At 36.6% G+C, this 13,472-nt stretch overlaps 1 protein-coding gene across 1 annotated transcript in view; it reads left to right on the top strand.

Moving 5' to 3' along the window:
• LOC135475126 (zinc finger protein rotund-like) overlaps positions 1–13,472 on the top strand; it is a 189,020-nt gene that overhangs the window by 117,468 nt on the left and 58,080 nt on the right. Inside the window, exon 6 of the mRNA XM_064754881.1 lies at positions 5,223–5,262. Within this exon, the coding sequence (XP_064610951.1) occupies positions 5,234–5,262 (29 nt within the window). The 5' untranslated portion in view covers positions 5,223–5,233. The remainder of the gene's footprint in view (positions 1–5,222; positions 5,263–13,472) is intronic.

Here is a 13,472-nt window from a genome sequence, read left to right as displayed (position 1 = left end):
CTAAGTTCAAATGTGTCACAAAAATGTATCAACACACATCTTTCTTTCTAGTTCCTCCAGATGATATTTTTAAACAAACTGCACTTGTATAAGTGAATTTTGAAAAATTTGAGAAAATAGTTTCCAGTTGAAAGATGAAAATTAAATAAATAACTTTAAGTTATATAACTATAACTATAAAATATGGATAGCAAAAGGATACATACACATGAGAATGTAAGTCTGATATAACCTGAGTACAGCTTGAGCTTCTCAGAGGTGCACATATATACGAAACAACTGTCTTGGATGGGTTGCATGGTGATAATACACTCTGCTGTAATTCCTCAATTACAGTTTTCATTCAAGCATATTCTGAAGGCATTGTTCTGTGTTGGCTGATGAAATTATATTTTTTTGTCAAGGCTGGCCGACCCAAACAATGTAGATTTCAATGTCTTTAAAATCAAATTAAAACTATGTATAAATTGCGCAGAAATTTGCTCTTTCACATGTGAAAAGTTTGAGGAATTAGGGCGCATGCATTTTATCAGAAAAAAAGAGGAACTTGTTATTTAAGAAGTAACACCCATAGAAAGCCTTCTAGTCCCTAGAAGTAATGTTTTTTTAACAATGTTGCCATGGGTACGGGAAAGTCTCCTTTGTTATTTTGAAAATGAATTGCAAAATGAAGAGCCATGAAGGTGTGAAATCTTGAATTTGGGAATTTCATGTTGTAAACCATCCATAAAATAAGACAGTGTATTCTCCTGGCTTAGATAGATACATTATCAACATTTTATTCTGAAGAGAACTTGAAATCAAAATTTAGTATTAAGAAATAAAGTGTTAATATGAAACCAACCATTGAAAATTGAAAAAAAAATTCTCTCAGTGTGTTTTGATTTGACTTTTTGGTCGCATTTCTCTAGGAGGATTTGCTCTGGAGATTCCTTCCTTATACAGGATTAACCTAAATGATCTGTATTTGCTTTGAATAAATATGAATAAAATTTTCAGTATATTTTGTTCCATTATTGCATTAACTTCTGGTGTATACCAGTTTGTATGTAATTTCATATGTTTAATTTTTATATTTTGTTACGTTTTTTTTACCCTTCCCTGTCTCTCTTATTGAATTTTTGTACAATTTGTTTTCCATTCAGTAAAGAATATAAAACTTTATCTTGGGTGTTGATTTGTAACAGCTTGGAAAACTAAATAGTTTTTTTTTTCTGGTGGAAGCTAGTTTTCTAAAAAATAATCAGCCTCAGTGTCCCTAAATTTGAAACATATGTTTGACTTATCTGAATTTGTAATATACACTGTTTTTGTCATGTTTAATTGACAATTTTTGCATTCTGTTCATTTGAAATATGACCTGAATTATTGTTTTGTTTTATATCGACGATATCTGTATTTTCAAATTTCTTATTTCATATTGCAAGCTGTTGTATATCCATTATAGGTAAATATGAACTTATTAGGTTAATAAATGGAATAGTGACGTTTTCAGCAGTTGTGAATGGGAAGCTTTGTCCTACATTTTATGATCAGATAACGTATTTGATCACGAGTCTCAATATGTTCACAATCAGTGCCTTGATTTGGATCTTTCTGGTGAAAATTGGAAAATAATTTGGAAAAAAATATTAGAATTTATCACTGCCAAATATTTCAATAGGAATTTAATACAAAATTTGCACAGTTCAGTTTAAATGTGTCAGAAATCAGTTATAGATATTTAGTCCAAGACCGTTGTAGACATTTAGTCTAAATCAGTTGTAAACATTTAGTCTAAGTCAGTTGTAGACATTTAGTTTTAGTCAGTTGTAGACATTTAATCCGAATCAGTTGCAGACATTTAATCTAAGTCAGTTGTGGACATTTAGTCTAAATCACTTGTGGAAATTTAATCTGAGTCAGTTGTAGACATTTAGTCTAAATCACTTGTGGAAATTTAATCTGAGTCAGTTGTAGACATTTAGTCTAAGTCAGTCAGCAGTAATACAGTTACATGTACTCATATTTTGAATCGTTTGTCCTACATAATCTGTCATGTGAAGAATTCCCATTTATTTTTTTCCTTTTGCTAAACCCATGTTCTCCCATTGTCTAGGTTATTCTCGCCAAAACAAGTTACCTATCAACCTATCTCTGTAACTTTGAAGTGAATTAATTTATGTGTGCAAAGCTGACCTTTGATTTAATTTATAAATCAAATGTTTTTCTTGGAAAGTTGTTATTTCATGGAAAGAACAACTTCTTGAAAAATATACAAAAACATTTGATGTTATGAATTGTTTCAGTAAACTGTGAGCCTGGACTCACGCTTGATTTTTTTCTTGTTTATATGGTGTCAGTTAATGCATGTATTAAGAGTTACAGACTTTAGTGGGATGTTGACCTTCATGTAATGGATCGTATTCATTTTCATTCTGAAATTTAGTTAGTTTTCTTACATCTGGATAGGTGTAAGAGATATTTGATTAGTTGAGAGATGAATTGAGTTTTTGTTAAAAACTTTGTGGCCGATGCAATGACCTCGTTTTGAGGTCCTGTGAAGAAGGAGTGGAAAATGTTTTGTGTCACATCATTTTTGTATTGGATTTTCTTATATTTATTGCTACAATATAAATTATGATCTTAGACTGAATTTTATTCCCTTCAGCATTGCTGTCCATGTCAAGTTTGTTCTGTTCAACATTGCATTGGGGTTCATTGTTGTTTATAATGCCAGTCATTAGAGTGACCTCATATTGACCTTAGCCTGACCTCAATAATATTTATAAATGGATAGATGTGCGGGACATTTGCCCATATATTAGAATAGTAATGAGATGTCTGCCCCAATCACTCGGTTCCACACCACTGACTTTGCTTCATACTCGTCATGTCCAGAGTTACCGGCCAGGCAGGTCTTGTGACTTCCAACTCGGAGCGTCATTGTGGAAGAGCTAATCTATAACCTTTAATCTCTCTGGATAATCTGCATACGGAGCCAGCTATAGATTTTAAGATGAGCTAAATTTAGTGAGATGTTCACTTCGGATGCCAAAACGTTTGATTTATGATCTCATTTAATTGATATACCTGTCAGTTTTAGTAGTCCGAGATCAGCAAATGGCTTTAAACTGAAAACAACTGCACGTCCCAACATTTTCTGATGGTATTCACATGAATCATAGAGAAGTATTTTAAAACCTTGTGCCATGTATGATTTTGTCTATAAAATTGCTTTCAATTCAAGATGATTTGTTATGTATCATATTAATTCCAAATATAATTTCAATCTACATGCATGTAGTTATAATTTATTTTCGTTCACACAGTTAATGACTCCTAAAAGAATGCAAATACAGTTCATTTCTTGTGAATGAGCTCAAGAAATTTGAGATGTTTAATTACTTTTCTGTTAAGCATTCTTGTAAATTTTCTCTTGTGTTTTTGGAGATGCTTTACAACTCTTTGTTATTCCTGTATTTAAAGGAGAGAAATATGAGAACAACTATATGTTTATGTAAATTCAAAGAATTGAGTAGGAACAAAATTGATCACAATTACACCTCAGATGTCATGTCTAAAAAATTACTTTTTAAATGAAGACCGCTTGCATACTGCTTTAAACTTCCATGTTCTTTTTTATTTTTCTGCTTTTATGTGTTCAGTTTTGCAAAAGAAAAAAACTGAGTAAGTTGTAGATATAACAACTCATATACTTATTTATCTGAGAGAGTTAAATTATTTTCTGTTATAAAGGTTTGACTTTGAGATGAAAGGGTTAGAGATCACACTTTGTAATGACGAATTATGATAAAGGTTTTGAGTTATTCTGTTGTGGAGCATAACATATTCATATATTCAGTGGGACTGACTAGGTAGAGCTGCACTCAGTGTGTGTGGGGCATGTAAGCTGTGGCAATATGGGAAAGGGAGGGGATAAGTGGGGGAGGGATAATGAGACAATTAATGTAGAAGAAAGAATGTCTCCTTGTCTAAGGCCCCGGTTATTAACAAAATGAGCGGGAAATACAGCAAAGGTGAAATCAGGTGGTAAAAATACAATAGTTATTACTACCTGAGAGAAGCTATTGTCGGGAGGCTATGAAGCGAATATAAAACAGCACCAAGACCCGAGATGGCCTTGGACGTAAATGACACTGATCTTCTGCGGGTATTTCTGTCACCTATGTGCAAAACTGGCCAACCAGTAGGATTTTTTTTTTGCCCCACCTTGCACGAAACGCATGAATAATTTTCAGCTCCCCCTCTCCAATCACTTTTCCCTCCACCCACCAATTCGTTTTCCCAATATCGGCAGAAAATAGTGATAGAGAATAAGTGAAAGTGGCTGTTAAGTCTTTTCCGCTGTTCAGTGACTCCCTAAAAGGGTTGAATCTAAAAAAAAGCAGTGTTCTAAATCAGGCTTGACTTGACCAGGCTGAGCTGTGATCAGATTGAACGGGGGGGGTCAGGATTTGACGGATGACTGCCTACAGAGTGCCAACTTAAAGGTAGCACACGGTGCAACCGCAACCTTTCAACCCCTGTCAGTTTTTTAAAGTATGCGTGCAGTGGCCAGCGAGCTGCAGTTCTTCGGTCGACGGTATCGACAGACCTTCATCACACTCCTTGTACTTCAGCAGTGTTTTACTGGAACTTTACCTTTCACAAGTCAGTGCGGTGACAAGTGCTTTCAAACAATAGGCTTAAGTGTGGGTTTTGTTAGGGCAGAAGCGTGAAGCCCAAGTGAACAATAGTGTGATAGATTATTACACCTGTACCGTACTGTCAGCGGGAAACTGCCTGCCCACTGAACACAACAGGTCTTCTGATCCGTGACTGGCAATTGTTGCCGAGTTGCCGTGAGCGACCGTGTGTGAAACTAGCAGAGAATCGTTGTATTCACCACATAACAAAGTTAACAGCCGACTATCTTATTGTGGAAAGAGTTTCAATTATTTTTTCCAATTGAAGGAAAAAATATTTATATATATTTGTGGCATTGTTGTATGAAATGAACAACAAGTGTCAGGATTAAACTGTTTGTTTTTCACTGGTTGATCTTTAATGATTTACGTGGGAGCACTGAACAGCTGGCCGGTGAGGATTTTGTAGTGCTGCTGATAGAGAGGTTGGCCAAACCCAGGTCAGGCCATTAAGTTAAGACTAAGTCACCCTGGACACCACGGTACATTGTGCTCATCCATTCACCTCTCTCCACTCCACTCTTACAATTCCAGGTGAATCAGCCATGTGGGAATGGTGGAAAGTCGTTAACAGGTAAATCAAATTATATGTTCTTTTGCAGACATAATAGAACTTAGCCTTTCTTAACTTCACCTAGATGTGTGATGTGTTTCGCTCTGATGCCATCCAGCTCTGCTTACCCAAAACGTTTACGTGTGATCTATTTGCTTCCACATCTGTTTCTCGTGCCTTTAAATCAAGTGAATTTCCATTTCTCCCCTCACTCCCAACTCTCCTTTTTTCTAATCTCTATCAGTTCATAGTTACAACAACTGCTTCTTCTTAAATCATTAGGTCAGTTCGAAGGAAAAAAAGAACATCTGATTTTTTTCAAGGACTCTGTTGGTATTTATTAACAATATACATCAGTTAGTTTATCACATTTAGAAAAAAAAACATTTTTTTGTTTTCCATGTTGATCATTTGGTCTTAATGATACCAGATTACTAAAGAAATAGAGAGTATTTATTAGTGTGTAATGCTCAATTTGATTATCTGTAGTATTTATAGTTTTGATTTGTAACATTAAAACTAAGAAATCAGTAGATGTAATTTTTAGAACAAAGTAGTGATTACTTGAAGGTATCGTGAAATGTGTGTTACAGGGAAAAGAAGATTTAAGATGTTAAAAATTGTATCTTTTTAATTTATATGTGCTTGTACAGCTTTTTGTCTCTGCTCCAAATGCCCTGCCATTCTGTGACAATTAAGACATTACTCAAGATTTTACTCTGTCTGAACCATGATACTAAATCAAAACCTGTTAGAGAAATGCATAAAAGTTAACAGGTATGTGGTCACAAAACATACCTGTGGTTTAATAAGTCTTTTTTATTTAAAAAAAAGGGAAGAAAAGAAAGAGAAACTGTCAGTTATTTCACTCATGTTATAAATGTTTAATTTCTCCAAAAACCCAATGTTGCATTTTTGTAAATGTATGTTTTGATGAATCTGGCTAATTATCCGTTATGTAAGAAATGACTAATCTTACCCTAGAACTTTACATTTGAAATTATAGTTTTCTTTTTTTTGTATATGTATATAGTTTTTACTAGATGATGATATATAGGCATGTGGGTGATGCAGCCCCATGTGTGTGGTGCATCCCCATGTGAATGACACATGCACTGTACGTAAGCGTGGGCTGATCATTAGACACAACGTGCTTAGTCAAGGAGGTCAAATCATGAGCAAACATTTGACTGTCTTTTATGTTTTTGAGTTTTATGTAATTAAAGTATTGTCATGTGGAAATAATAGATATATCTCACTTTTCCTCTGTGCAAAGATTTAGCTATTCTTTGGTCATTGCCATCAAATCATATTAAAATCATGTGATTAAATTTCTGAATTGAGACATTTAATATTCAAATGTGTGTTATTGATTTATCACTCTTTCATTTGCTTTTGCATATGTAAAAGTCAGAATTTTTTTGAATTTTGAATTGGAACTTAGTTTAACATGCATCATGACATTACTTGTCTACAATATAGCCATCCATAAAACAGTTTTAAAAAGTTTTCAAATTGCAATCTTGTGATTTAACTCTAGCATCACATTGTGTGCACCTGAGGAGAACACATCTAATTAGATGTTAGCCTCATAAATCTGAAGAAATAATCTTCATCAATAACAAGTCATACCTGTTTTTCTTGGCTGTTTGGTCTTGTACCTATACCATTATCAGTACTATACAGTTGCATTAAAATCTTTCAAAACTTACTGAACTTTCACACAGTCTTCTGTATTTAACAGAGATTAACCAATAGAGCAAATACTTGGGGCTAAATGGCTGAAAATCTACTTAGAGATTACTGCAGCATGGAAGAGAAAAATTCAGCTTTGTCTAATTATGATTGTTATTTCTTGGTAAGATTTCTCTCAGCTGGTACACATAAATAATTGAGTGGCATGTAGGTGTAGGAAGTGGATGTTCTGGACAGAAATCCTGCCCGGGGGGTGGGGGGGGGGGGGAGGGGAGGGAGGTGCTAGAACAAACAGGTGCTCCTCCAAGGGCACAGTGGCCAAATTGAGTGGTTTACCCCTCGGCCTGATCAGGGCAGATCGTGTGGCCCACGTTGTTTGCTCACAGTTTTTTGTGCCCTGCGCTATAATCCTGTCAGTTTGGCTATTCGAGATTGATACTATAATTGCAAGATAGATTAATCCAATCTTAGGCCATCGTTTAACGGCCGTCAAGCTCCTCATGCTGCGAAACCCAAACCAGGTTCTCCATAAGAGGAAAGAGCTTCGCATTTCAGTTGGAGACGTTACACCATGACTCCCGAAGGCTATTCCTCAACCAAACTTGGTTTTCAGAACGGTTTTAGGCTACTAATTTTCTTGAGCTAAAGAATCACGGTCTTCTTCTTCCAATTTTGGAGCAAATATTGGCAAGATTGGGTTTTAGTACAAGTTTTTTTCCATTGCGTGGTTCTGCGTATGTGTAGTTAAAGCCCAAGAGAAGCCCACATTCACCAATCACTCTCAAGGCTGGCTGGAGGATAGCATATTTCTTCGTTTTGAGAATTAAAAAAAAAAAATAAGAAAAAATAAAGTAAAATAATGACTTCCGATTCCAAGGAAATTGAAATTATAATATGGTTGGTTAAATTGGACCAAAATGCAACTTTGATTAGTGTGTCCACACATGGCCACAGTGATCTCATGCTCTGCTGCAGGATTTTGTATGTCTACTCTTGCCTTCCTAAGCGTTGGTGTAGCCAAACATCGTGTACACAGACTCACTTTGTACCTACGCTGAATGATTGGCACACGGCCAAGTATCAGAGTGAACACATAGCTTAATGATTCACGGAAGACGGAAGGCTTGTTTCCCAATTGGACAGCTATCACTCGTGGTGTTCCATTCAATAAACGCCCGTAAATTTTCAATTATGGAATTATGAGGATGGCGTTTCAGGTAAACAGTATTGACACGGAGTTTAGCTGAAACACGCCACGCTTGAGGAAGCAGTGCTGGCGTTTTTGCTGCCTTATTGATTTGCAAAGATCTCACAATGCTGCCAATATTTTTCCGTTCGGCCAAGGAATGAAGATGTTACAAGCATTTTGTCTTTTGCATTAGTATCTGGCTTGATTCCATTGGCTGATCTGCCATCTCTGATGACAGAAGTTTCGTTCTGCTTGTCCCTGCTCATTACACCCCCTCCAAACTGGTACACAAATGAGAGTTGGTGAAGATCTTGGCAGCTGGCCCGCAGATTGTGCGTTTTCATGTCTCTAGCCCTCTCCACCATTTAATCACTGACCCATCAAAAGGAGAGTGACGGATTAGGGGGCTGAGACTTTCCGCTCTGAGGGTGTTGATTGGCACAGCATCCAGTTAGATTCTTGTCAGTTTTTTGGCTCTTATTTTACCATTGTTACAATTGTCCCCCAAATGTCAAATTGTAACTGTCTGTTACAGGAGACATTCCTGTAGAGACTAACAAACATTTCACACTTCAAAACTGTTGTTCTTTTACTCCAGCAAATCATCATCATCCTCAAACAAAGATTTCTATCACCAAGCACAGTTTGCTTAATGGTTTGAAGAGATTTCATAGAAACTTTTAATGTCTGTAACTAGTGACATATCAGTATGTGTCATCAATTATTCTATCACATTACAGAATAAAAGTTTAAGCTGAACTGACATGAAAATATTAAATCAAATTTTATTTCATATTTTTTATTTCGCATATTAAATAATTTATGTTTTTTTTTGAAGAACATTTGTTAATTTCCTGCTTTTTACTGTTTGTTCACCTCATTATTAGATGCACACCTTGTAAAGAAAATAGTTCTGTAAGTGACATGTTCCTGGGGCCAGAGGCATGTTACGTCAGGCCTGAAAGTAGTTTGTTCCCTCACGGTACAGAAACCAGATTGCCAGTTTTTTGGCCTTGTTAAGGGATTTGATACATGGGTGCAGTTTTTACACAGCTTCATTTGTCTAATTTAGAATCCAAGCCTATTGTTACATCTCTCATAATTTGATCAGACCGACAGCTGGAATTAGACTGGAAGCTCTACCGGATGTTGACCTGTAATGGTGTGTTATTTGGTAATGGCGCCATGTGATGTAACCGCACCCAAATGCAGCAGGGCTGTACAGGGGTAAAATGTCGCCTTTGCTCTGTGACATAAACTGTTGACAGAATAGTGAAAAGGCTACAGACTGGTGATATTAATGATCACTTTTTGCCATATCATGATGTTAGTGTGATTTGAAGGTAAGCTTACTGGTTGAAGTCATCATTGGATGACCATCTTTGTGAGGTGGCCACTTGGGTTCCATAACGTTGAAGTAGTGGGCAATGCTGACCTTGTGAGGTCATGCTCTGGAGTTAAGGAACTGAGCATTGTCCACTAGGGGCAACCGGATCATATTCAAGGGTGGTTGTGGGTCAGTGAACATAAATGCTTGTGGATGACTCCAATGACCAGAGGGCATGCAAGTCAACAAGAACCTGTGTCATCTCATAACTTCTGGCCCTTGACTGGGGACTGCTTTTCTGAAGAGGCTCTCTGCATTTCTGGGGTGAATCGGAACCCTCTACAAACACCTGCCGTCCCTCCCCGCCCTGGGCTACCTATGTCAGGCCCGACAGCCTGACAACTTATCATTAGCTCTTCTCCCTGAGGCCCCAGAAAACCAGGCTTTTACACCCTGTATCATGGCCTCAATCGGTTTCATTGGATAACAGGACTACTTTTGTGGATCCCCGTAGGATCGTAGCCAGTTCGTTAAAGTATTGGACAGGATTTAAATACTACTGGAGATGAGGAAGATCCTAATGGCTGCTGCAGCAGATTTTTCCATATTGATTTTAGAACTGGGTACATTCCTCTTTGAAACAGCCCTCATTTTAACATAAGATCCTGTCCCTTTAGCTAAAGATATGGTAGTTTTTATCTAACCTCACTTCTTGGTCTTAATTGCCTTTGCTGAGAAAGCCAACAGGAGCAGTCTAGATGTGTGTAAAGCATATTTTTGAAATTTAACAGAGAAGGGTACATATGGATGAAGCTAAACATTAAATGATAGTGTTTAAAAAGCATGGGATTTATTTTAGGCTTGATGGCTGGTAGTTCTACTGACTGGCAGTGTGCCTATCTCTGTGTCATCTCGGTACAGTCTCACTGAAACGATGTCCCAAACTGTGGTTTTGAACAGAAATTACTTTTTAAACATCTGACCTTAGCTTGAAAAGAAGACATTTTTTTTACGCCTTTGTGTGGGTGCAAAATCAGGAATTATATTTGAATTTCCCTTGTAAGCGTGTTCGTGACACAAATTTTGTTGCTGGTGATTTGCATTTTGGAAGATTTTACAATATTGGCTGGATTATTTTGTTTTCTGCAAAGTCTCTTGGATTTTCTCGCCCTTTCGTTCCCAGAAGCCTGATCCAAAGACTCTGGTTGCAATCTCCAGTTAACCTTCGACTCTGCCGGTCGACTAGACCCAATCAATATCGCAGAGAGTAGCCTGCTCTTGACTCTCCGTAATGATGCTGGCTTTATCAAATTAGTCCCTAGCTACCTGATGCTGGCGGCGATTCCCCAGAGGCCACCAATTGCTGTGTAGCTCGCTCCTTCTGTTTCCGTAATCTCTCAAGCGTTCGCTGATTTTCTGCCCTTGTTCCTGCAACTGCAATCTCTCTGCAGCATGTCACTTTTGATGGGGTTTAACTTTGTTGCAGTTGGCTTTTCGAACATTTTTTTTTCAAAAGTCATACAGAAATTCTGAAAACAAACATTCCTCCCTCAAAACAAGGGTGAAACCTCAGAAAGACCCCAAAACTGAAGAAAAACAAAGATTGTCTTTTGTCAAGAGTATTGAGTATCTGATACCATAATTATTCACACATTAAAAAACTCAAAATATGAACAACTCAGACATCTATAAATTGTAAGTCATTTTTTTGTGAATTAATACTTGGTTTGACCACCAAAGAGAGCGAAGTCTATATAGCCAAGTGTTAAAATAGTTTAAATGGGGAATGGTAGGTGTACTTGCCAATTTTATAATGTTTCTCTGACCTATCATGTGAATATTGATTTATGACGTGTCTTCTGAATTTCACCATTTTTGGCCATATCGTGATAATAATGACATTTGACGGTAGAGTCATTAATTCAGGTTATGACCAGACAACCATTGTTATGAAGTATATACTCTTGCCTACAGTGACATATCAATGTGTCAGTGGAACAGCTTGCCAAACCTGGTTTATTGAGGAAAAATTTATTGCTCAAGTGTGTCTCCAGCTTTGTCTATAATTTAATCTGCATGGTTTCTTCGTAGGCCTGTGTTGTGAATTATTGTAAGTGATGTGACTAAGCAGCGAATGCATAGGTGATTATCATGTCCTGTCTTTGTTTGATTAGGCTTTTATCTCTCACTAAACTTTTAATAGTCAATATTTTCACCTGTTTCTTAATTCCCTTCCAGAGAAGAAAAAAATGCATCTTATTGTTCCTGTTCATTTATTATATGATTTTTTGTTTTGTCTTTATCAACAGTGAATGTCTTCTTCGTTATAGATCCTGGGGAAGATAACCTTGGTGTTGATAGCATCCCCTCATCATCTGATTTGTTAAAACTGCCTTTCTATTTCATCATAACATCACTTATTATCTCTTTGTAAGGAAATATGATTGGTATGTTATCTTTTGTTGCAAAAGGTGTTCTTTGTGCTGCTCTACCTCAGTCATTGTAATGGCTTCAGGGTTATTGGGTGCCAAAAGGTAGAGTGTTGTGTAGCAGATGACATAAATGAGAGTTGGTTCAGTCCAGAGAAATGAAAGACTTTCATGTATTTTTAAAATGCTAGAAAGCAACCTTAACTTAATAAGACAGTGTATGTTGTGAAATATACAAAATGTACTAGAGATTTCACACAAAATAGTTTAGAGATTTCTGTGCATTCTCTGCAGATAAGATTTATTTGATTGTAGGAGATATGTTGTCCGGTAGTTTCAGTAGGAATGATGCAAACAAAGCTGGGATTGATGAGCCATTTGTGTCAGAAACTGGGTAGTGGGTGACATGCTTTGTTTGGGTCACGTCAAAATTTGTTTCCGATCAGTCATGTTGATCTCGTAAAAATGCTCTTTAATGCAGCAGTGGTTTTAGTCAAGTTTTGGTGGAATGTTCCATCCATGTAACAGAACTTTCCATCTTCAACTCAGTTCTGTCACCAAATTAGTTCACTAGAGATATTCAGTTTTTACTTGATATCCAACCTTTTTCATTAAGCAAATTAACAATGATGTGTATCTTGAATAGGGTATTAAACACCAATCAAAGATGTCATATGGCAACACCAACTGACTGATATTAGTAAACACCAATCAAAAACATCATATGGCAATACCAACTGACTAATATTGGTAAACACCAATCAAACACATCGTATGACAACACCAGCTGACTAATATTGGTAAACACCAATCAAACACATCATATGGCTACACCAAGTGACTAATATTGGTAAACACCAATCAAACACATCATGTGGCAACACCATGTGACTGATATTGGTAAACACCAATCAAGCGCATCATATGGCAACACCAAGTGACTAATATTGGTAAACACCAATCAAACGCATCATATGGCAACACCATGTGACTGATATTGGTAAACACCAATCAAACGCATCATATGGCAACACCAAGTGACTAATATTGGTAAACACCAGTCAAACGCATCATATGGCAACACCAAGTGACTAATATTGGTAAACACCAATAAAATGTATCATATGGCAACACCAAGTGACTAATATTGGTAAACACCAATCAAACGCATCATATGGCAACACCAAGTGACTAATATTGGTAAACACCAATCAAATGCATCATATGGCAACACCAAGTGACTAATATTGGTAAACACCAATCAAACGCATCATATGGCAACACCAAGTGACTAATATTGGTAAACACCAATCAAATAAAGAAATAAATGTTAAGGACAACTTTACTCTTGTGCAAATGTTTAGAAGTATTACTGCTTGGGTTGGGTGATCATCTCGGCTGACTGAATGCCCCCAGTTTTGTTTACGTATCACCCATATCACTCCAGCCATATCAAACATTTCTAAATCACTTGAATAAAGTAGTTCCTAGCTAACTGATGAAAGATTGTGTGATGTTCAGCACCTTTTAGCACCGGTTAAGTGGTATTTTGTAAGATAGTGTCAAAACCAGGTCTTTTGAATGATGTGAT

The sequence above is a fragment of the Liolophura sinensis genome, chromosome 9, assembly GCF_032854445.1.
Source record: "Liolophura sinensis isolate JHLJ2023 chromosome 9, CUHK_Ljap_v2, whole genome shotgun sequence".
Taxonomy (NCBI): domain Eukaryota; kingdom Metazoa; phylum Mollusca; class Polyplacophora; order Chitonida; family Chitonidae; genus Liolophura; species Liolophura sinensis.
Note: the sequence above shows the minus strand (reverse complement) of the source record. Positions and strands in the feature narration are given on the sequence as shown.